General features: G+C 37.5%; 1 protein-coding gene across 6 annotated transcripts in view; it reads right to left on the bottom strand.

Annotated features, from left to right (window-relative positions):
• The window catches only part of PPIG (peptidylprolyl isomerase G), a 44,432-nt gene extending 19,361 nt beyond the window's left edge, over nucleotides 1-25,071 (bottom strand). Inside the window, exons 1-9 of one of the 6 annotated variants that reach the window (XM_070508066.1) lie at nucleotides 24,905-25,057; nucleotides 23,298-23,477; nucleotides 8,902-8,949; nucleotides 8,511-8,588; nucleotides 8,342-8,416; nucleotides 7,824-7,931; nucleotides 7,133-7,177; nucleotides 5,087-5,174; nucleotides 19-48 (exon numbers count right to left, since the gene is read on the bottom strand). In XM_070508066.1, the coding sequence (XP_070364167.1) occupies nucleotides 19-48; nucleotides 5,087-5,174; nucleotides 7,133-7,177; nucleotides 7,824-7,931; nucleotides 8,342-8,416; nucleotides 8,511-8,571 (407 nt within the window). In that variant the 5' untranslated portion in view covers nucleotides 8,572-8,588; nucleotides 8,902-8,949; nucleotides 23,298-23,477; nucleotides 24,905-25,057. Of the gene's footprint in view, nucleotides 1-18; nucleotides 109-5,086; nucleotides 5,175-7,132; nucleotides 7,178-7,823; nucleotides 7,932-8,341; nucleotides 8,417-8,510; nucleotides 8,589-8,901; nucleotides 8,950-23,297; nucleotides 23,478-23,912; nucleotides 23,993-24,540; nucleotides 24,824-24,904 lie in introns of those variants that run through there. The other 5 variants (XM_070508067.1, XM_070508068.1, XM_014860662.3 and 2 more) reach the window with 5 other exon arrangements.
• Nucleotides 25,072-26,055: the final 984 nt, after the last annotated feature.

Raw genomic sequence — 26,055 nt, 5'->3', positions numbered from 1 at the left:
AATTAAAATAATCTTTACCCATCTAAATGAGGAGTTGGTTTCGTTGTTCTTTTGGAAGTCATCAGATAAGAATAAAAACAAAGTCAGAGAAAAACAAAGTTAGCATCTCTAAAAAGGAAAAGAAAATAACTGCATTGGAAACAAAGTTGCAAAGAAATCATATGCTATCTTAACATAACAGAAATCTTATTACATTAACTTTAAGTAGAACAGAATGCAAGATGTTTTCCACACAATGTATTTTCAAAAAATTGTTCTTATTATAATAAAAGTAATACCTACTCATTGCTGAAAACTACATGTAACTAAAGTTGACATTTTGGTGTTATTTCTATCCAACCATATTTCTTGCATGTGACCGGACTCTTATTGAATATTCATGGTTGTATAACGTTCTACTGTATGGACACAGCATAATTTATCAAACCATTCCACAGTTCATAGGTTTAACACTAGTGCTTCTCTTTCTAAATTAGTTAATTTTTGGTGAGGGAACTAACATCCGTTGTCAATCTTCCTCTTTTTGCTTGAGGAAGATTGTTGCTGAGTGAACACCTGTGCCAGTCTTCCTCTGTTTTATGTGGGATGCCACCACAGCATGGCTTGATTTGTGGTGCTATGTCTGTGCCCAGGATCCTAAACCACGAACCCTGGGCATGCAAACTTAATCACCACCAGGCCAGCCCCCACAATAGTGCTTTTGAATCTTAACATTTTCAACAGTTAAAGCACAGGTTATATTCCGATAGCTCTAACACATGTTTTGTTGAACCTGAACAGAAATGGTCCATATGGTGTTTATAAATTTTTTAATTAGCTACCAACATTTAAAATTTTGGATACTTTTACATAAAAATCCAGATTTCAGACCTTTTAAGAACCCTGGAAGATGTGATACATTGCACGTATCAATAATTGCTCAGGCTGAGTATTCCTGTCTTTTTTAATACTGGGATTAATAGTTTAGTTTCTTGTCCTAGCAGGCTTCCTTGCTTAGGTTACTTGCCTAAGACTTGTAAGCCTTTGAGTTTGTTAGCCCTGACAAAAAGTAAACTCCAGGTTGAAGAAAGAGATCTAGATTAAAACTTTGGACAAAGCCCAAAATAAGCAACAAGTCATTTTTTGCAAATGAAGCAATTTTTAAAAATCCATTTTCCGCCCTTCTTTTCAACCTTAAAGCTTTGTAGTTAAGAAGGCTGCTAGGGGGCTGGCCCCATGGCCGAGTGGTTAAGTTTGTGCGCTCCACTGCAGGCGGCCCAGTGTTTCGTTGGTTCGAGTCCTGGGCGCGGACATGGCACTGCTCATCAAACCACGCTGAGGCGGCGTCCCACATGCCACAACTAGGAGGACCCACAACGAAGAATATACAACTATGTACTGGGGGGCTTTGGGAGAAAAAGGAAAAAAATAAAATCTAAAGGAAAAAAAAGAAGGCTGCTTATTTGAGTAGCAATGAAGACGTACTGGTACAACAGACTGAAGATAGGCATTGTATAAGATTTATTATTTTTAAAAAATCTTATCAAAAAAGGCATTAGAAATTTGGAAGAAGGGACACAATTTAAGCAACCTTTGGTTAAAGCACATACAATATGACTGAAAAAAATTCTAACATTTACATGTACTTTTAAAAGTTCACTTCACTTTAAAAAACTAACAACCTGGGGCCAGCCCCGTGGCGAGTGGTTAAGTTCACGCGCTCTGCTTTGTCAGCTCAGGGTTTCACCGGTTTGGGTCCTGGGCATGGACAACGCACCACTCATCAAGCCACGGTGAGGCGGCATCCCACATGCCACAACTAGAAGGACTCACAACTAAAGTATACAACTATGTACCAGGGGGATTTGGGGCGAAAAAGCAGAAAAAAAAAAAAGATTGGCAACAGTTGCTAGCTCAGGTGCCGATCCTAAAAAGAAAAAACAAAAAAACCCCTAACAACTCGTAATTGTTCTCTCACTGTAACAGCTATGTTCACTTGAACTTGCTAAAAGCACCTAGAAATGTAAAAACCTAGGCTTACTCCATATATGTATTTGTATTATATGCCACATTCAGTGTATACTGTATCCAGATACTCACTTCAGATTTCATATTTGCAAGTTTGCTTGCTCACTAGAATTTACTTGTAACGGCTAAACCCATACTTGCAGTGCTTTCATGGTCATTTTCAGATTGGTGAAGTGTATTGATGAGGATGTGGAAAAACTGGAACTTTTGTACAGTGCTGGTGAGAATGTAAAATGATGCAGCCGCTGTGGAAAACAGTTTGGTGGTTCCTCAAAGAGCTAACCATACAATTACCATATGATCCAGCAATATACTCCACCTAGGTATATACCCAAAAGAAGTGAAAACAGAGACTCAACAATGTTCATTGCAGCATTATTCACACTGGCCAAAAGATTGGAGCAACCCAAATGTCCACCAACAGATGAATACAGATAAACAAAATGTGGTAAGTACATATAATGGAGCGATATTCAGCCATAAAAAGGAATGAAGTTCTGATACATGCTACAACACAGATGAACCTTGAAAATGTGTGAAGTGAAATAAGGCAGACACAAAAGGACAAATATTGTATGATTCTATTTATATAAGTAAATTCATAGAGACAGAAAGTAGAACAGGGTTTACCAGAGGCTGAAGTGGTTAGTCCCTGGGATAATGAAATAGTTTTGGAAATAGTAGTAATAGTTGCACAGCATTGTGAATATAATTAATACCATTGACTGTACACTAACAAATGCTTAAGATGGTAAATTTTCTATTATATGTTACCAGGATAAAAAAAATGTTTTTAAAGATTAAAAACTGAGGTTGTGCCCTTTAAAAAACAATAGAACACAGAAGAAGTAAAGAGCACTTATCTAGAAATGGAAAGAGGTAAGGAGAAATCAATACTTAGAGGGAAGTTTCTAAGAATATACATGAAGGATTACATGAACTTAACATAGGGGTTTTGGTTAGTATAGAAGGATTTTACGTAAAAAAGAGAAAATAAATGATAATACTCAGTGTTGTTGAGGATCTGGTGAAATTGGTACTTACATACTGCTGATACTAGAGTAAACCTATACTTCCTTTTGGAAGTCAATGTGGCAATATATATGGAAAGGTTTAAAAATGTGTAAAAATTTCACTAAATAAACTTCTAGCAACTAATATGAAAGAAAGAAATAACAGTGCATCAAACAATAGGTACAAAAATCTTCACTGCAGCAGTTTGAAAAACAGGAAGCAAACCAAATGTTCAAAAATGAGATTAAATAAATAAAGCATAGTACATTCAAACAATGTATTAACATGTAGCTATTAAAATGTTGATATTTGTGACGTGCAAAGAGATTTATATATCTAAAAGTTGATTATAGAATATATGCAACACTCTACCTACATTTTTACTGCATAGAAAGATGCTTTGAGATGGCATTGTTTTTCTTCTTTTTATCTGTGTGCTAATTTTCCGACAACACACATGATCTAAGTTGTTTTCATTTAAAAAATCAGAAAGATCCATATATAGGTAATCAGTTGAATAAAATATATACACACAATAGAGTACTATGTAGCATTAAAAAAGAATGAGAAAGATCTTTATGAACTGATATGGAGTGATTTCTAGGATATATCATTAAGTGGAGAGAAAAACATTATACATAGTATGCTATCTATTGTGTAAGATAACAGGGAGAATAAGGAAATATACATGTATCTGTGCCTATGTTTGCAAAAAGAAATACAGGAAGATAAACCAGAAACTAATAGGGATGGTTACTAATATGGATGGGTGGGAATGGGGGGAAAGATAGGGGAATGGGGATGGAGTGAAGGGTTAGGCGGGAGTGATACTTCAAGGGTATTCCTTTTGCTTTGACTTTGGAATCATGTTAATGTTTTATAAACTTAAAAAAAGCAAAAACAAATCAAAACAATACGGTGAGGAGAACAAATGAAATATAATCAAAACATATGAACCTAACATATGTTGAGTCACAAAATTCACACCAGTAAGTACTAATCCAAGTCACTTTAAATGTGGTATTTTAACTACATATCCTCAGTCTAAAAACACAAATAGCTATAAACAATCAGTGAACTCCAGTTAGTAGGTTATTTTTCACAGTGGTAGAGGACAGCACTTTTTATTCTAAGATTCAGCAAATGAGTACAAATTTTAAAGATAATGGGAGCACCAAGTTTCTCACTGTTAAAGAAGGGAGTTACAAACATGGAATAGGAAAACACTAGAATAATCCACAAGGTGCTGACCGATTAAGTTCTTCTGAGACCAAGAAAGTTTAAGGCTATTGAAGAGAAGGGTAAATCTATACCCCCATGGGACATGATAAAAAAACGTGCACTGCTAACAAGAGCCCCTGGTCATAATTCTTCTGTAGTCAAAATTGGAAAACATTAGCAGTATTGACTTTGGGGGTTATAAACAAATTCTAATCAGTAGGCAAATTCACAAATATAGAATCTTTGAATAAGGAGGATCAAGTGTATTTTACTCTTTGTAATTAAGTAATTTATGGAGAGAAACTCTATGTAAATATCCTGTTCCTCCTTAAACTTGCCCTCCAAATTTACAATCCATGAGTAAATCTTTCCTGAATCAATTATTACTGAGATGACTGCAAAATGGTGACTTTTTTAACTCTATCATTCCTTTTACATTTATTAGTTGACATTCTACTCAGGAACAGCTTCTCCTTCTCTCATTATTGATTAATTTAGTATTTATATCTCCGTGGAATCCTGGATTTCTATTTTATGTGATAATCTGATACTATCATTATTTATTTTGATGCTCAAATTGTCCTAAAGTGGCGAGTGGGAACCCCACCCCTTCAAGTGGGCTCCTGTGCCCTCTTGACAAGTCTTCATAATTTGAAAACTTCAGCAGTACAGTTCAACTCCCCTTTCAAAAATTTTCCCCTCCAGCAATTCTTTGTTCTCCCTCCTTCAAAAATTCTCCCCCTCACAGATCCCTCTCCTACTTGTCAGTGATTAATGGCAGGCAAAAAGAGAAACCACACACCAAAAAAGGGACATTTTAAATCATCAGATCATAACTACTTACATGAAGAACTGTGAACCATTTGTATCCTTCCCCCTGTTGGCCATTGACAAGAGAAATTCTTTGTTGTGTTTAACAGCAAAACTCTCATCTACAGAGAAGCAAAGTTTTTAGTTACATTATAGGCATAACCTCCCAAAAAATTCATTTTTACTCCTCCTCATATCTTGTGTTTATGTCAAGTGTTCTTTAGGTCCAGGCAAAATTTAGATAAAATTCAAGTTACAAGAATAGAGAATCAAATATTAACCAATTCCCTCTCCTATCGTTTTAGGTTAAAATATTTCTAATTTTCTATCCTTTGCTATAAAATCTAACCTCCTTTCTTTCCATTTCCGTTTGTCATTTACATGGTTTTTTTGGGGAAAAGACAATACAACTTTGCTTGCTTATTTAAACAAAAGATGAAACTCTCCTTAAATAGCAAGAGAAAGATGCAGCACTATTCACAATAGCCAAGACATGGAAACAACCCAAGTGCCCATCGACCGATGACTGAATAAAGAAGATGTGGTATATATATACACAATGGAATACTATTCAGCCATAAAAAAAGACAAAAATCAGGGGCTGGCCCCGTGGCCGAGTGGTTAAGTCTGTGCGCTCCGCTGCAGGCGGCCCAGTGTTTCATTGGTTCGAATCCTGGGCACAGACATGGCACTGCTCATCAAACCACGCTGAGGCAGCATCCCACATGCTACAACTAGAAGGACCCACAACGAAGAATATACAACTATGTACTGGGGGGCTTTGGGGAGAAAAAGGAAAAAATAAAATCTTGGAAAAAAAAAAAAAAAAGACAAAAATCATCCCATCTGCCAGAACATGGATGGACCTAGAGGGAATTATGCTAAGCGAAATAAAGCAGACTGAGAAAGACAAACACTGTATGATTTCACTCCTATGTGGAATATAAACAAACACATGGACAAAGAGAACAGTTCAGTGGTTATCAGGGGAAGGGGAGTGGGGGGTGAAGGGGAGCACTTATATGATGACAGTCAAGAAATAATGTACAACTGAAATCTCACAATGATGTAAACTATTATGAACTGAAAAAAAAAAAGCAGGAGAAAGCATCCAAATATTTCATGTGTTTCATTTCTGACCACAAAAAAACCACATATAATCTTCTGAGCACAGAGAGGCACTCGTTAACAATCTTGATCACAGTGTCACTTACTGCAAAGAGAGCAGCTTGCCTTCCAATCTTGGATTCGAATACGAGAACAAAGCAAGTGGAATGTGAGACAAAATTTCACTGAATCCCAAAAGTAAAAGGTGGGAAATACGAAATTATGTCGACATTCATATGTTTATGGTCTTTCAAATAATCTTCACATCAATAAAAAATTCCAGAGAGGGGCCAGCCCGGTGGTGCAGCAGTTAAGTTTGCACGTTCCGCTTCAGCAGCCCAGGGTTTGCCAGTTTGGATCCCAGGTGTGGACCTAGGCACCGCTTGTCAAGCCATGCTGTGGTAGGCATCCCACATATAAAGCAGAGGAAGATGGGCATGGATGTTAGCTCAGGGCCAGTCTTCCTCAGCAAAAAGAGAAGGACTGGCAGCAGATGTTAGCTCACGGCTAATCTTTCTCAAAAAAAAAAAAATTCCAGAGAAAACACTTAAATTTGGGAAAAACATTACTATAGCCAAACATTAGAGTATCAAAGAGATTTTTAAAAAATCCTCATAGAAAAATGGACTAAAACTGTGGATACCGTTACTAAGAAATACTGCTGAATCTCTTTTAATAAAGATTAAGATCAAGCTATGGAAGTTCCTATTCTAGTACTATAATGCTAAGAGTTTATTATAGATCATTGAAACTCTTCATATATGATGTACAAATGTCCTAAACACAAAAAAATCCTACCTCTATAAAGTCTATCACATAAAATCTTTCACAAAAAAATTAACCTCCCGATTAGCTGAAGGTAGTTGGATATTAGTATACTGTTTAATGAATAGCCTTATCTGTTCAACAGAGAAAAATCAAATGAATAAAATAGAAAACATTAAAAACACAATTTAAATGCGAACATTTTTACCTTCAAAAAATCCTCCATAAATAGATTCCCCTCCTCGACCATTTCCTAAGAATGAAAAACATGGACTCTTAGAACTCTCAAGACAGTAAGCTCCTTTAAGGTGCTACCTAAACAAAATGCTTCTAACAAGGTAGGTGCTCGAATGACTACAAATCAATACTCAAAGGGTCACAGCACTTCATAAATATATTAATTTAAAGTCCAATTACTTTCTTTCCCCCGTGATAGAATAGTAAGAATGCAGCAAAGGGTGTAAAAAATAATGTTCAGATTCTAATGATCACGCAGGTAGAAGACAAAAATTACTGTTATTTTTTCAAAGCGTCTTTGATAATAGTTTTGAAGTTTTTACAATAAAAAAGTATGGGTAAAAACTATATCATAGTTAAGGATTACCAATTGAGAGAAAATCAAACACATACACTGCTAAGAGATGAATACAGTGTTTTTTTGTTTTTTATTCAGAAGCAAATTTCCGAAATTAATTCATGCATCGAAGGTGGAATTATTTCCTTTGTGCTTCTTTCTTTAATCTGTTTCCATGAGAACTCCTAATCGCTTGACCGAAGACTAAGCGGAGTGAGAAGAAAACTAGACTAGCATTCGTAAAGATTTGTTTAACTCTGAGATCTATGATATTTAACAAAGAATACAAATATACGATTTTCTTTTGTGGGAATCAAAGTCTTACCCTCACTGAAGTCACCACCTTGAACCATAAAATCTTTGACAACTCTGTGAAAGAGACAACTCTTATAATGTAATGGCTTCTGAGTTGATTTCCCTGTCCCCTTTTCACCTACAGAGAAGAAAAATCAGTAGGCCATTTAGTAGAAAGGAAATCCAGGAAGTACTATTAAAGCAAAATTAATGAAAGCTTTTGCTTTGTAAAATATACCTCTCTTGAACTGTAAAGACTTCTTTAAATAAAATTTTCACTCCCCTCAGGAATTTTTTTAAAAATTAATTTTAAAATCACCCACAGTTTTCTGGAGAGTGTAGAAATGTAGACATCAATCTCAGATAAAAGTCTCATTACAACTAATATTTCTAAGAATTACTTTCACATTGTAGTCAATGCTGCATAATCTGCATGTTAAGAGAAGGAAGTAATATGCATGAAGAAATCTAAAATATGTTAAATAAAAAATTAAAGCAAGCCATAGTTAAATGAGACTACAATTAGGGCAACTGAAAATGTCAACAAACCTGTACAAAGACAACGGAAGTTCTCGCATGTTTTGGGGCACACATCAGAAAATAATTCAAAGACAACTCTTCCAGCTGAAAAAGAAGGTAGTTGGTTTAAACTTCTCTACTAATTCAAAATATTAAATACTCATTTATAAATGTTAAATAGGAACATTAATTTTCTTACCAGGTTGATTATTAATGGCGATGTCAAAAAAACATCTTGGACGCTGAACCTTTATTCCCATGGCTCCAATACTTCAACCTAGGAGTAAAACACAGTTTCAGACAAACACCTAAAAGAGCAGAGATTTTCATAAATTTCTGGAAAAAAAAAAAAAATTCTGTGGAGCATAAACCAGAAATGTAGTTTGAATTTGCTGTGATATATACTTCCATGACATAAATCAAATTATTTTCTTTTAGAGATTAGACTGCATTTTGTGAGGTAATTCAAAAAGAAAAGGCTCAGCCATCATACAATAAAATTTCTCTTTTAACAACTAAATGTAGATTACCACCCCAAACAGAAAACTGCATTAAGTCTGTACGACTGGTGAACTCAACAGGAAGATTACCTTTAAAGACAAAAAAATCAGGGACAAATTGATCCAATCCTTTCACTCCTAGAAAACAAAAATGAGAGTTTTGATTAAAATGGTGGAATTTTTAAAAGAAAAATGTTCAAATTGCTAAAAAATACCAACAAATCATGGAAGAAGAAATAAAGTGGTGTATTTTAACAATATATGGGAGATTTATATTCTGAGTAAAGGCACAACATTAAGTTTTACATATGAGGCTATTTTCTTATCATGAGCAATAGCCTTTACTGATATGACAGTGTATACAAAAGAAATACTAATGATATTCGGTGTAACAGTTTTATCTACGTAGCAGATAGCTATTATTTCAGAGACGTTCTTTTGATAACGTATTTATTTTAAGGACTTAAAATGTTTGAATTTAAATACTTGGTGGGGAATGACAAGGTAAGGTGAAGAGCAGAAGAAACCAAGGCATTCAGTGCATCCAAAATGATGGACTATAAAAATGACAGCTGTAGGGGCCGGCCCAGTGGTGCAGCGGTTAAGCGCGCACATTCCGCTTGGACGGCCCAGGGTTCGCAGGTTCGGATCCCGGGTGCGGACATGGCACCGCTTGGCGAGCCATGCTGTCGCAGGCATCCCACATATAAAGTGGAGGAAGAAGGGCACAGATGTTAGCTCAGGGCCAGTCTTCCTCAGCAAAAAGAGGAGGATTGCCAGCAGATGGCTAATCTCTCTCAAAAAAAAAAAAAAATGACAGCTGCATTTCTCAGAACAGAGACTAACTGAAACGTATACACTTTCCCAAAAATTATCATAAAAGCAGTGCATGATATCTTAGGTCCAGTGAGGCTCTGAAAGATCTATATCCTCCATCCTGAATAGACTCTTCCCTTTATCAATTTTTAATTGCAACTTTTATTGAGACAAATTTAGACTCACATAGAGTTGTAGGACATAAGACAGAGAGACACAGTGTACACTTTACCCAGGTTCCTCCAATGGTAACATTTTAAAAAACTGTAGCATAATAGCACACCCATAGCATAAAAAAGGCTAACAATGCTGATACAATCCACTCATCCTATTCACCTTCCTCCAGTTTTACTCGACTCATTTCTGTGCATTTATTTAGTTCTGCACAATTTTATCACACATGTGGGTTCATGTATCTACCACCAGCCCTTATCAATTTTAGACACCCCACAAACCACAAATCAGAATACTCAACAAAATAAAGGAAGACTCTGCCCAAATTACCAACTCCTTTGCCCAAATTACCAATAATTTGAAAAATACCATTTTCTCATATCTTCCTCCATTTTTTTATTTCTAACAGATATAATGGATATTAGAATTTGTTTCACATGAAACAAAGCAAAAAAGGTATTTTCAATCCTTCAGTAGACTATAACTTTAGGAAGTTAAACGCCCTAAAAACAAACAAACAAACAAAAAATTTAGCAATTTTCATATCCTGCTAAGTTTGTTGCATTTTTACTTGTATAGAATTCCAATTCCTACATATGTGAAACTGAGAATACGTGAAATCCATAAATCTGAGGGAACTATCCAATCTTAAGAAAAACATTAAATTACTCCTCAGTACCTCCGATATTATCCTTTATCTCTTAAATAATTTTTGTAGGCCCTCTTAAATTCTCTACTTTTTGGAATAGAGGAAGTTTAATGATTTATTTTCCTCCAAAAAACTTCTACAGCTATTTGTTTAACTACAATATCCCAGGTGGAGATTTCTATTTTTACAAATGAGTATAGTATTGCCTCAAACATACCCAATTGTTTAGGATCACAGTTAATTTCCTACATACAGTGTCTTGAAAACAACCTAAATTTGAAGACCAAGCAAAAGTTATGAGCTCAGAAAAGTCCCTAATTACTCTTCAACTTTTAGACACAATCTGACGAATTTCCAACTTTCTCAATTCTAAGGCACAATGTAAACAATCCTATAGTCTGGGACTTTGAAATTGCAATGAACACCACCATTAATTTATGCCATTAGGAGCACAAGTGGGAGCTATTAGGATAGAGGTTGTTTTTTGATCTGAGCACTGCTTACATGAGTAAGTCCACTTTGGGAAAACGTCAAGCTACACTTAGAATTTGTCTACAGTAGTCCCCACTGATTCCCAGGTCCGCTTTCTGTGGTTTCAGTTACCTGAGGTCAATCGTGGTCCAAAAATATAAAATGGAAAATTCCAGAAATAAACACTTTATAAGTTTTAAATTGGGCGCCATTCTGAGTAATGAAATCTCAGCCATCCCTCTTTGTTCCACCCAGGATGTGAATCGTTCCACTGTCCAGCATATCCACAGTGTCTAACTATTTGCCCATTAGTCACTTAGTAGTCCTCTTGGTTATCAGATCAACTGTTGCAGTATCACAGTGTCTGTGTTCAAGTAACCCTTATTTTAGTTAATAATGGCCCCAAAGCCAAATTTATTATTAGTTATTGCTGTTAATCTCTTACTGTGCCTAATTTATAAATTAAACTTTATCATACGTATGTACGTATAGGAAAAAAGTATATACAGAGGTTGGTATTATCTGAGATTTCAGGCATCCAGTGGGAGTCTTGGAATGTATCCCCCACGGATAAGGGGGGACTACTGTACTTTTTGGTATGCTATGTTATATTTCAATAAAAGTTTACTGTATTAAAAGTAATAACTAAAACAAAACTCTATTTCTCTACCCCAAATCTCTCAAAACTCAGTAAACATTATCACTGTCCAACCCAGCAGCTAAGGCAGAAAACTTGGAGTCCACCTTTGGGTCCACTCTCCTTTATAGCCCATTATTCAAGCCATTAGAAAGTTAGTTTTATACTACTTTCAAAAATTATCCCAAATGCTCTATCTTTACCCTTATCATTTCTTATCTGGACCACTGCAATAGGCTCCTAGCTGGTTTCTCTTCTTTTACTCTTAGTCCTGTACTTTTTTTTTTGGTGAGGAGGATTGGCCCTGAGCTAACATCTCCTGCCAATCTTCCTCTTTTTGCTTGAGGAAGATTGTCACTGAGCTAACATCTGTGCCAATCTTCCTCCCTTTTGTATATGGGATGGCGCCTCATCATGGCTTGATGAGAGATGTGTAGGTCCACAGCCAGGATGCAAACCTGTAAACCCCAGGCTGCCGAAGCAGAGCGTGTGAACCCAACCACCATGCCACTGACTGGCCGCTGTACTGTCTATTCCTCACAGAACAATCAGAATGGAGTGATTCTTTAAGAGCTCAGGGGCCGGCTCTGTGGCTGAGTGGTTAAGTTCGTGCGCTTCGCTGCTGTGGCCCAGGGTTCGGATCCTGGGCACGGACATGGCACCGCTCATCAGGCCACCTTGAGGCGGTGTCCCACATTCCACAACTAGAAGGACGTGCAACTAAGATATACAACTGTGTACAGGGGGGGTTTGGGGAGATAAAGCAGAAAAAGAAAAAAAAAAAGATTGGCAACTGTTGTTAGCCCAGGTGCCAATCTTTGGGGAAAAGAAAAAAAAAGAGCTCAAACCTTATCACATCATTCCTCTGCCTAGTATTTTCCAATGTCTTACTATCACATTTAATCAAAATGTCTTACCATGGATTTTAAGATTGTAAACTAGCACGGTCCAATAGAAATGAGACACATACGTAGTTTTAAGTTTTTTTTTAAAGATTTTATTTTTCCTTTTTCTCCCCAAAGCCCCCCAGTACATAGTTGTATATTCTTCGTTGTGGGTCCTTCTAGTTGTGGCATGTGGGACGCTGCCCCAGCGTGGCCCGACGAGCAGTGCCACGTCCGGGCCCAGGATCCGAACCAACGAAACACTGGGCCGCCTGCAGCAGAGCGCGCGAACTTAACCACTCGGCCACGGGGCCAGCCCCTATAGTTTTAAGTTTTTTAGTAGCCACATTTTAAAAAATAAAAATAGGTTAATTTTAATAATATCTGTTATTTAACTCAGTATGTCCAAAATATTATTTCAACATACAATCAACAAAAAATGTTATTAATGAGCTATTTCACATTCTTTTTTTGGTACTAAGTTTTAGAAATCCAGTGTTTATCAAATCAGACTAGTCATATTCCAAGTGCTCAATAAATAACCATCTGTGGCTCATGGCTATTGTACTGAACAGCATGGCTCTAAATACGTTAGCGCCCGCTGACTTCTACAACTTCATTTCACATTCTCCTCAACTTTGCTTCAGCCACACTGGTGTTCCTGCTCTTCAAACATCCCGAGGCCTATTCCCTTGTCAGGTCTTTTACATTTGCTGCTCCCTCTGTATCGAATGCTCTCACCTCAGATCTTCACATGGTTCATTCCCTCACTTAATTTAAGTCACTGCTCAAGTATCACCTCCTCACAGAAACCATCCCTCACTAGTATATTGAAAGGAGCAGCCCCTGTCCTCCAACACTTATATCCCCTTACGCTGCTTTATTTTTCTTCCCAGCATTTACTGCTACTTGTTATTTTATTATAAATTCAAGTTTTTATATCCATTCCTTTTTCTAGAGTATAAGCTCCATGATAGGATAGATCTTCTTGCTCCCCTCTTAATTCTTAGTGCCTCAACCAGTGCTTGGCTATGGCAGGAAACCAATTTTTAATAAATGAATTAATATACACGAAAGGATAGGCATGTGTGAGAATACTTTTTTGCAACACTGTAATAACAACAACAAAAAGGAAACACCCAAAATGTCCCACGATGAAAGAACAGCTCAATAAATTATGGTATATACATGCTATTTAATATTATACAGCAGTTTGAAAAGTCTTTACATACACTATCCGAAAAACCTATTTTGTTGAAAAATTTTTTTAAAAAGCCAGTTGTATAGGCTGGCCTGGTGGTGCAGTGGTTAACTTCACACGTTCCACTTTGGAGGCCCGCGGTTCACTGGCTGGGTTCCTGGGTGCAGACATGGTCCCGCCTGGCAAGCCACGCTGTGGTAGGCGTCCCACATATAAAGTAGAGGAAGACAGGCATGGATGTTAGCTCAGGGCCAGTCTCCCTCAGCAAAAAGAGGAGCATTGGCAGCAGATGTTAGTTCAGAGCTAATCTTCCTCAAAAAAAAAAAAAAAAAAGACAGTTGCATATTAAGTATTCTATTTACACCCTAAAATAATACTTTGTTTCTACAGATAAAGAGAAAGGTCTTAAGAGATCCATACAAAAATTCCTAATGGTACTCTGCAGAGGAGACTGGGAGTAGGGATGGAAGTCAATGGGGGTCTTTAGTTTTACTATAAAGTTTGAATTTTTGCAATGAGAATATATTCATGTATTAGTTTCTCAATTTAAAATTAATAAAATGTAAAGCTATACCTGCATAGTAAAATAAAGTAGTAGGAAATACACAAAAATGTTAAAAGTCTATCTCTAAGTGAAAGGGTGATAGGTGATTTTTTTTTCCTCTCCCCAAAGCCACAGTACATAGTTGTATATTCTAGCTATAAGTCCTTCTAATTCTTCTATGTGAGCTGCCACCACAGCATGGCTACTGACAGACGGGTGGTGTGGTTCCACGCCCAGGAACTGAACCTGGGCTGCCAAAGTAGACTGTCCAAACTTTAACCACTAGGCCATCAAGCCCAGCTCATGGGTGAGTTTTTCTTCAAAGATTTTATTTTATTCCTTTTTCTCACCAAAGCCCCCAGGTACATAGTTGTATATTCTTAGTTGTGGGTCCTTCTAGTTGTGGTATGTGAGACACCACCTCAGCATGACTCGATGAGTGGTGCCGTGTCCGTGCCCAGGATTTAACCGACGAAACCCTGGGCCGCCTGCAGCGGAGCAAGAGAACTTAACCACTCAGCCACGGGGCCAGGCCTCATGGGTGATTTTTGATTTTAGTTTTTTCATTTCCCAAGTCGTCTACAACAAATACAGACCTGTAAAAGAAACTCTTCAAAAGAGCACACAAGTCAATCTATATATTTTTTTTTTTGGGAATATTAGCCCTGAGCTTACTACTGCCAATCCTCCTCTTTTTGCTGAGGAAGACTGGCCCTGAGCTAACATCCATAACCATCTTCCTCTACTTTATATGTGGGACGCCTACTACAGCATGGCTTTTGCCAAGTGATGCCATGTTCACACCCAGGATCCAAACCGGTGAACCCTGAGTCGCTGAGAAGTGCAATGTGCGAACTTAACCCCTGTGCCACCGGGCCGGCCCTTAATATATTTTTTAAGTGTCTCACTTTCATGATAACTACTGCTGTTTAACATTTAAGTTGAGAAGATCTTAGAGAATCATTTTTCTTCTCACAAAACTGTGTACCCCTACAACTGGGAAACAGGAAACACCTGTGAATATCTATCTACCCTCTAGATATCAGTAAACTTTTCATGTTCACTAATAATTAAATAAATAATGGAGATAAAGAATTTTGATCTCCTCATGAAAGAATTTATTATTTCTATTTATCAAAGAGAAATTAGAAAGCAGGAAATGGGAGAAAATATTTTCAACAAACATGATGTATACATTTTCTTACTGCAGTATAGTGCTTAGGAATGGGTGCACTAGGACAATTCTTTGCTGAATAGGACCGCCCTACTCTTTGCAGAACATTAAGCACCCTTGGTCCTGACTGTATCAGTCCATGTGACAACCAAAAAAACATCTCACTGTCCCTCCACCCCTACCTTTGAGAGCCACTACTATACGGTCCATGTACCTAACAACTAAAAGCACAAAGGCCACCCAAAGGAATATAGACAATTCACAAAAAGTAAAATTAAAAATATAAACAGCATGAACAATTTTGCTAAGCAACTTGGCATTACAGACCAAGAACTCTGAATATATTCATATTCATTCTAACCCTTAACACTTTAGTAATTCATCTCTTGGAATCTCTCTAAAAGTAACCATTTTAAATAAAATATTATTTGGTTTTGGTTTTATAATAGTGAGTAATTAGAGACAACCTAGGTGTTCAAAACAACAGTTAAGTAAATTAGGAAATGTTCATATGATGGACTATTACACTGCCTAGGAAAATACAGATTTTTATATGTAACATGGAAAAAAATGTTTGTTAAATGAAAAAAGATACCACTATTATATGGTTAAAAGGATTTTAAGTATAAAAAGTTCATATATACTGTCACTACAGCAGTTTTTATAAGAGTAGAATAAAAAAACAGCCATACAGTAATAGAAATTGATTAAGGGATACTCTCATGAAATGGTTGGTATTCATCTAGCCATTGGAAATCATATTCTTACATGTTAAAATTACAAAGATAACATTTTTCCCTATTATATTGACAAAAAATATATATACATATTGATCTTCTCATACACTGTTGTTGCTAGTAAAAGGGTAAACTGATGCAATCCTTTGTCACTCTGACAACACACAATATTACAAATGCATTAAATACTCTTTGACTCAGTAACCCCTCTTGTAGGAATTTATTTTATATATATCTTATCCATTTGCAAAATAAGGTATGTAGAAGGTTATTCAAGGCACCATTGTTTATAGTAGTTAGAAGACTGTAAACCTAAATGTCCATAAAGGAGGGCTAGGTTACATATTACATCCATACAATGTACAAAAAAGAATAAGGAAGCGGTTCACGTACTACTATTTCTAAAACACTTCATTAAGTTGAAAAAAAGGGCAAGATATAGAAATGTGTATGATATGCTTTCTTTCTTTCTTTTTCTTTTTTGAGGAAGATTAGCCCTGAGCTAACATCTGCCGCCAATCCTCTTTTTGGTGAGGAAGACTGGCCCTGAGCTAACATCCCTGCCCATCTTCCTCTACTTTATATGTAAGACACCTACGACAGCACAGCTTGACAAGCAGTGCCACGTCTACACTTGGGATCCGAACCGGTGAACCCCAGGCTGCCGAAGCGGAATGTGCGAACTTAACCACTGCGCCACCTGGCCGGCCCCTTTTTGTATACTTTTAAAAGATGTGAAAAGAAAAAAGAGCATGTGTTTGCTTGTCTAATATAGAGGCATCTGGCGGGAGAAGAAATGGGTAGCTGGGGAAGTTGGGTAAGAAGATTTGTTTACTGTATAACCTTCTACACTTTTCAGTTTTATACCACATGACTACATTATTATTAAAAATTCTAAAAATTAATAAAACTGAAAAAGAAAAATTATCAAAGACTACTCATGGATGAAAAGGATATTCATGATATACTCAACGAAAAAAGCACATTGGTAAGTACTGTCTATAAGATCCCAATTTTACAAATCAGATGCACATTTTAAAAAGATAGGAAATGAGGGGCCAAGCCTGGTGTCACAGCAGTTAAGTTTGCCAGTTCTGCTTCAGCAGCCTGAGTTTCACCAGTTTGGATCCCGGGTGCGGATCTACACACTGCTTGCCAAGCCATGCTGTGGCAGGTGTCCCACATATAAAGTAGAGGAAGACGGGCACAGATGTTAGCTCAGGGCCAGTCTTCCTCAGCAAAAACAGAGGAGGATTGGTGGCAGATGATAGCTCAGGGCTGATATTCCTCAAAAAAAAAAAAAAAATAATGAATAAAAAAATTAAAAATAAATAAATAAAAAGATAGGAAATTAACTCACTATGTTGAAGAGATAACTGTACTATGTTTGTTGTAGTATTATTTACAATAGCCAAGCTATGGAGACAATCTAAGAGTCTAACAATAGACGAATGGACAGAGAAAATGTGACATACATATAGATAGATAGATAGATAGATAGATACACACATACACAATGGAATACTATTCAGCCAAAAAAAGGAAGGAAATCCTGCCATTTGTGACAATATCAATGGAGCTTGTGGCATTAAGCTAAGTGAAATAAGTCAGACAGAGAAAGACAAATACTGTATGATCTCAGTTATATGTGCAATCTTAAAAAAAAAAACCTAACTCATAGAAAAAGAGATCAGACTCATGGTTACCAGAGGCTGAGGTTAGGGGGAGGAGGAATTGAATGAAGGTAGTCAAAAGGCATAAACTTCCAGTTATAAGATAAATAAGTACAGGGGATGTAACGCACAACAAGATGACTATAGTTAACATTGCCATATGGTATATCTGCAAGTTGCTAAGAGAATACATCCTAAAAGTTCTCATCACAGGGAAAAAAACACTATTTTCCCTGACATCTATATGAGATGATGGATGTTAACTAAACTTATTGTGGTAATCATTTCACGATGTATGTAAGTCAAATCATTAAGCTGTACACTTGAGATGTATGCAGTGTTGTATGTCAATTATATCTCAATAAAACAGAAAGAAAAAAGATAGGATTTACACCAAAACATTAACATTGATTATAAATTATGCAGCATTATTTACAACAGTCAAGACATGGAAACAATCTAAATGTCCATCAATGGATGAATGGATAAAGAAAATGTGACTGACATATACACACACACAGCCCACCACATATCACAAAATGGAATATTATTCAGCCATAAAAAAGGAGGATATCCTACTACTTGTGACAACATGGATGGACCTTGGGGGCATTATGCTAAGTGAAATAAGTCAGAGAAAGACAAATACCATATGATATCACTTACATGTGGAATCTTAAAAAACAAACACCCTGAACTCATAAAGTCCTGAGGATGTAATGTACATCATGGTGACTAGTTCATAATACTGTACTGTATATTTGAAGTTGCTAAGACAGAAAATCTTAAAAGTTCTCATCAAAAGAAAAAAAATTGTAACAATGTGAGGTGACGTATGTTGACTAGACTTACTGTGATGATCATTTAGATACATATATATATTTTTAGTAACACATAATCAAAAGCAAACTAGTCAATAAAACAAAAAATGGTTAAATTATGGCCTCTGGTTGAACAAAAAAATGTTACAGCTGTTAAAGCAATGCTTACAAAGATCAATAATTTGAAAAATGCTCATAATTTGTTAAAAGTAAAGGTAAATAGTATATGCTATATCATTATAATCATATAAACTACTCCTAACCCTCAAATTCAAGGATTTACAAAAAGAAAAAAAAAGACTGAAAGGAAATAATCATTTATTGTGTTTGGTTGTAAGACGGAAGAGGGTTTTTGCCTCACTGTACTACTTCCACTTTTCTTTCATAAATAGAATTGCTATATAAAGAAAAATTTCATAATAAAAAGAAAATGTACATACAATCTTCTAAGATGATAACGTACATGTGTGTTAAGTGGTTACTATCTATATTTAGGTTATACAACGTATACCTGAAAAGGATACTTTTCATAGAAATAGATTAGTTTTTCTGAAATGACAAATCAAATATGCCTTAAATTCAAGAAAGATAAAAGACAGCAAATTATTATTAAAAGTACTATGCAAATCTTGAGTATGTAAATGCAATAACATTAATAGCTAATGAACAACAATGCTGACACAAAAGATGGCTCAATACTATGTCTCTAACATTACTGAAATCAAATTTTATCTCATCAGAAATGGGACGTAGTATTTCCTCCATAATTATGATTTCCTGATATTGCTCAATACTACTAAAATCAAACACAAGACAAACAGCTGGTCAATATTTCATTTTCTCAAGAAAAAGTAAAGAGAAAACAATGCTAACAGATACCAAAAATAAAAGTCAGAGATAAATCAAGCCTATGCAATTTTCAATAATTCACGAATTTTCCAAGAATAGTATCTAATGAAAGCTTTCAGAGTAGTAGTCTGCTGCAAATTTGTTTCATCTGAATGAGTTGCAGCTATTTCTATAAAATCCAAATATGAATTTTTCTTTAAAAAAAATTACCATATCTAGCAACATACCCCATTCCTGTTCAACATTCAGCATAGTCTGCCTCCATTAGATGAGGTATATATACGTGTTCCAGTTTGACCTAGTTTCCACTACTGCCTATCAGTTGTTACCACTGGTTATCTACATGACCTCATGCACTCATCTCACTTGCCTGAGCCACTTCAGAAATCTGAGTATACAACACTTAATTTCATCTACTTTATTCGCAACGGACATACTTTTTAAACAAGATAATCAATAAGGCTAATAAACTCACTGAAAAAGTTAGATCATACAAAAATGCATTAAATCCTGACACTTAGCTATAACTTCCAATATTTTTGTGTATATTCTACTTTTTTCTAAGCAGACAATTAAAATATGTTGTTTTAAATGTTTATCAACAATATCACAGGCACTTTTCTATGTCAGTAATAGATATATAATGTAATAAAATTTTAAAATATTAGGGGCCAGCCCCATGGCCAAGTGGTTAAGTTCCCACACTCCGCATCGGCGGCCCAGGGTTTCGCTGGTTCAGATCCTGGGCACGGACACGGCACTACTCATCAGGCCATGGTGGGGCAGTGGTCCCACACAGCGCAACCAGAAGGACCTATAACTAGAATACACAACTATGTACTGGGGGCTTTGGGAAGAAGAAGAAGAAAAGAAGAAGGAAAAAAAAGATTGACAATAGATGTTAGCTCAGGTGTCAATCTTCAAAAAAAAAAAAATTCTAGTTAATCAAGGCATGAGCAGAACTAGACTCTTCTATTACAATTCAGTGCCTTTCCCCCTATATGTGTGCTTCTCACATGGGGTATTGCTAATATGTATCTGTAGTCAGTAAATTCTCCCACAGCCTACCAGTAAACATACCTCAGCCCATTCCACAACTAAAACAGAGGCCTATTCCCTGGATCTGCCTAGTCCGGGTGCATTCTAGAAACAAAGTGTTTCTTTTCATTTCTGTCTTTTCTAAAACAGAATCTACTAAAAGAGGGAGCATCTTCAGTTCAGGACCAAGAAACAAAGATGGGAAGTTCTCATGTGCTTAAGTTTAATAAAACAGGTGACAATTTTCACATAAGATTTCCACTTCTAAGTGCAATCATATTAAGTTAAACTAATTAAAACTATAGCAGATCTTGAAGACTACTTTCAGAGAAAGCAATCTAACATTCACACCAGCCTCTTCACCAGATCCCCTAACGCAGTTCACAGAGATCAAATGAGAAATGAAAATGGATTGCTCCAAAAACATTTAAAGACATTTATGAATGCCAGACTGCTAATGAACTAAGCAGAAACAAGTTAACATTCTGAGGTCCTTAGTGTTCTCTTACAGTCATAAACTACTGCACTAGTGGAAACACGATTAACAGTGTATAGGCACTTTCTAAATTCTTAAATCCTTTAAAATACTTAAAAAGAGAAAAGCCATCATGTTGCCAAGTCCAGTGTTAAATAAGGATATTATATACTTTTTACATATACAATCTGAGACATAAAAATATAGTACAATTATGTTAGTACCGAATTAAAAAGGCATATACTAACTGGGAAATCTCTGCTAATAATCTTAATCTTGTACCTGCAATTACCTAAGTTCTTACACTGATAATTTATCCCACTGTCTCCAGAGATATACCTACACCATCCTAGCAACATGTTATTCAATGCAGTAATTCCTATTATAAACAATTATAGACTTTTAAAATTTGAAGGAACCTTAGAGATAATCTAGTCCATTCTTCTGATTTTACAGTTTGGGAACAAGAGGACTGGAGAGCTGAAGTGACTAGCTCAAGGTCACAAGCAAAAAAAGGCAAGTTTTCTGGTAAAGAATGCTACAGCTTCACTGTAGAAACTAGCTTATTCACAAATATTCCTGATAATGGCTTATTTAATTTTACTTTCCACCATTTGACGAAAATGCAATGATTTAATTATGAATAAACCTTAAACTAAAGTTTACATGTAATTAACAGTAGCATAATATGTAAAACAAACATGTGTCACTTTTTTTTTTTGAGGAAGATTAGCCCTGAGCTAACATCTGATGCCAATCCTTCTCTTTTTCTTTTTTTTTGCTGAGGAAGACTGGTCCTGAGCTAACATCCATGCCTACCTTCTTCTAATTTATATGTGGGACACCTGCCACAGCATGGCTTGACAAGCACCCAGAATCAGAACCAGCAAACCCTGGGCCACTGAAGTGGAATGTGCAAACTTAACCACTGCACCACCAGGCTGGCCCCGTTTTTAAAAAAGCAATGAGTTCAGACCTTGAAGGTATTATGTTAAGTGAAATAAGCAGATGACTCCACTCATAGGTGGAAGTTAAACATACAGACAAAGAGAACTGATTGGTGGTTACCAGGGGAAAGGGGGGATGCAGGGAGGGCAAAAAGGGTGAAGTGGTGCACCTACAACATGACTAACAATAATGTACAACTGAAATTTCACAAGGTTGTAAACTATCATAATTTTTTTTTTAAAGATTTTTAAAAATTTTTTTCCTTTTTCTCCCCAAAGCCCCCCAGCACACAGTTGCATATTCTTCATTGTAGGTCCTTCTAGTTGTGGCATGTGGGATGCTGCCTCAGTGTGGTTTGACGAGCAATGCCATTTCCACGCCCAGGATTCAAACCAACGAAACACTGGGCCGCCTGCAGCGGAGCCCGTGAACTTAACCACTCGGCCACGGGGCCAGCCCCAAAACTATCATAAGCTTAATAAAAAGTTAAAAAAAAAAAAATCAATGAGTTAAGAAATCATTCATGTTTCAAAAATAACCATTTTAATAGAAAAATTGACGCCTATATTTATACATAAGTATGATGTAGTTAAACTTCAAGAAGAGGCTGGTGATCATTTTAAATCAGCACTCAAACTAAAACAAAGTTCAAAAGATTTCCTGCCTGGCACTAACAGTAAAGTCCCAGTTTTAGCAGTTTTCTCTAAGTATTTATAATACTGCCTGTAATAAATTTCAAGATGCAAGATTTGCCCTACAGAAATAAAAACACACTGTGTTCTTATAGAGACTGTATATGCATCAAACCAGGGAAAACCATTGACACTTAAATCAAATGAAAACTGAAACTTGGTGCTAACGTTAAAGCCAAAAAAAAAAGTGAAATACCACAACGTGGCAGAGAGATTTGTGACAAACCGTTCCAACCACTTGAATGAATTATCTATGGATTCCTATTGCATATAAGTAAGACACATTAGTACATTAGGATACTAAATATAGATAATACATTATAATTGTGTTGAAATATACTACTAGTAAAATAAAGGAAAACCATCAATACGTATTTCTTAAAAGAGCAACAATGAAAAAGTTGCAGATGGTGTACTGATAACCAACAGAACTAATTCATCCTATTACAAATGGCTACCAATTTCCCTTTGAATAAAGAATGGATGCTGCTTGACTGAAAATCTAATTTAAAATATGCAAAAAATCAAGAGGACAAAGACTTTACTTAGAGACCACCTATTCGGCAAGACCGCAATAACAAGCACCAGAAACTAACGGACTTGAATAAGTCACAATAAATGTAATATACGCTCTTCACTTCACTCATAGGAGTAACGGCTGAGTTCTTACTTAAAGTCGATTTTACAAAGAATTTTAACAAACCTGAATATCTATTTTTGAAGCCCACAGCTGATGACAGTTTGGAATCAAAATGTCATTTTATAGACGAAGAAACTGAGGTTCAGGAAGATGGTTGAGCCAGAAACAAATCCAAATTTTCTAACCTAGGATGTCTGCATACTTGTACACTTGACAGCAGGGGAAGACAACCCTGACAACAGCCTGCAAAGACAAAAATCTTAAAAAGCAAACGCAATTCAAACAAAAAGCACAGACTCCTACTACAAGAGAAGACCTATTAGGATCTCAGTACACCGATTATCCTGAGTCATAAAGAAAATGTTAAACAATGTAAAATGAACTCCGTTTAAGACAGAAGTATGTAATTTGTTACAGAAATAATCCCATTTCAGATGGTTAAAATTAAAAAAGGAGGGTGGTGGCAAAACGGGTAAATTTTCGGGTACAGAAAAACTATGAATGAAAGCGACAGCCTTTTCTGGATTTTATGGCACGATTTCAAAAATGTTCACACACCTCCTCCCCATCACCGTTACGAACCGGCAAATTACTGGCCATTCGTTGCCAAACGTGAATACATACGGACACACACATATTTTCCCCCTATCTCGTTTTAGCTACTGAAAGTTAACGTACCCCCAAATTTCCAAAACATTTAGTTGTTCCTTCGACGTATTTGTAATCACTATTGCAACAACCTGGTCTTGCACAGACAGTACTGTTGTGGGAAGAAATTAAAATCAATGCACAAAACGGCGCTTTTATAACATTTCCAAAACGACTAAGAGTTCTCCATTCCCGTAGACCTCGCCTTAGCTTCTTAAGAGACTAAAGATGAGCCAAATTCGCACACTTCCCCCAAGGCATATGGAGCTCCGAAGCCATCACCTTCCTCCTAAAGAGTAATTGCCTCCTCCTAAAAGGCCCGCGCAGCTCGCAACTCCTCGAAAACATGAGAGAACTTGGAGACAGCTCCGGGATGAGAAAGGAAGGGCCTAAATTTGAGTTTTAGCAGAACGCTTTAACTAAGTGGCCTGTGCCACTTGACTATGCACGATCGCCGCCGTCTGCGAGAGAAGGTCGGAGTAGGAGAAAAGCCTGTCTTCAGTCTAATCTTAACCCCTGTGATCCAGGCTCCTCGCCCGCCACTGGATCCAACCCTAACCTGACAGGACGTCAGGTTACACTTCCTCCTTCCCCACCAATCCTCCCACCTACTCCGCATTAGTGCTTAGCCCTACGATTTTGAAGCATCAAAAATCACCTGGCTCCCCAGAGTTCAGGCCGCCGTCGCTGCCGCCATATTACAGCTTGTGCGGCAAAATGCGTCAGGGAGGGAGGTGTGCGCCCGAGCGGAGAGGGCGGGGGCTGGTAGGGGGAGGACTGTTTCCCAGGCCCCGGAGGCGCGGGTGGAAGCGTTCTCCAGCTGCAACAGCTGCAAAGGCTGCGCCGCGGTCCTTGGGGGCCCCCTCTGGGACCAGGCAGCCGCGATACCTCGAGGGGAAAACGGTTAACTGGCACGGCCTATCGCGCCGGCTCCGCCCCTCTTCGCGGGCCCTTCCCGCTCTCGTACCCCGGGACTGCCGCAAAGGACGCCACCGAAACAACGCTGGCCTCGCGCCACCTACCCGCACCAGTACGGTCTCCTCTTCTCGGGGTCCGGTCCTTTAAACCGCTTCAAATCTACCGCCGCCAAAAAAGGCGCTAAAGCCCACTAACCGCCTCCCTCCCCCACAACCCAGTCCCGGCGTGGAGGGAAAGCGTCGCGCCGGAAACACATCACGGGTTGGTTGACGTCATCTCCTGGTGTTCCCTTGCTTGCGTCACCTCGGCCCTCCAGGGAGATCTAGGATTTGGGGGTCGATACCTAGATTATAAGTATCTTTATGCTTTATGTGTGAGTTGATTGGGAACGTTTGTACCCGTCAGAATTCCATATCGTTGGTGAAGTGAAGTGCTCCATTTAGTAAACATGTATTGATCTTCCGCCTGGGTGTTGGGAAGGGAGCCCTACTTTCTAGGAGCTTCCAGTTAAGGCTATGACACAAGTTTTTTTTTTTTTTTAAGATTTTATTTTTCCTTTTTCTCCCCAAAGCCCCCTAGTACACAGCTGTGTATTTTTAGTTGTGGGTCCTTCTAGTTGGGGCATGTGGGATGCCGCCTGTGGGGACCTGAAATTGGCCACCCCAAGATATGTCTCTTTGGCATCAGGATTATTTAAGGCTGATTGCTTTTGATAAACTGGGACAGGGAAGGAGGCTCTGAGGAATGGAACGTGCCCTTCCTTAGGACACATTTACATTTGTAAGGTAAATCTCTATCTGTAAAAGCTGCCTCCCTCTCTGTACCAGGAAGAAGAAAGGAGATGACCTTCTCTCTAAAAACTCTTAATCAATACCAAAGGCAAGGACTTAAAATCTGCATTTTATTGTGCTAGTCTGGTAACCTCCTGTAACTGACTTCCCTCCCCCTCCCAACGTTGGCATCTCCTTAAAGATTAAGCATCTTTCTTTAGGCTGGGAACCGATTGCAGCGCTCATCTGTGACCCCCCCCCCTCCAGCCCGAGGCAACACACCTGCCACCCTGCGAAGCTCACTGAGACAGCAGACCTATCTGCCGTTTCCATCAAGTGCTGTGCTGACAGAGCAGCCTCATGACTGTCGTAAAAGGGACATTTCAATCACATGTGAAACACCCCGTTTGGGGGTATATAACCACTTTGTGCACCCCACTTCTTCGGTGCCCTTTCTTCCTTCGGGAAGAAAGGCCCCGGGCCAT

Source organism: Equus asinus, chromosome 4 (assembly GCF_041296235.1).
Source record: "Equus asinus isolate D_3611 breed Donkey chromosome 4, EquAss-T2T_v2, whole genome shotgun sequence".
Classification (NCBI taxonomy): Eukaryota; Metazoa; Chordata; class Mammalia; order Perissodactyla; family Equidae; genus Equus; species Equus asinus.
The sequence above is the reverse complement of the archived record's forward strand: the minus strand, read 5'-3'. Positions and strand labels throughout refer to the sequence as shown.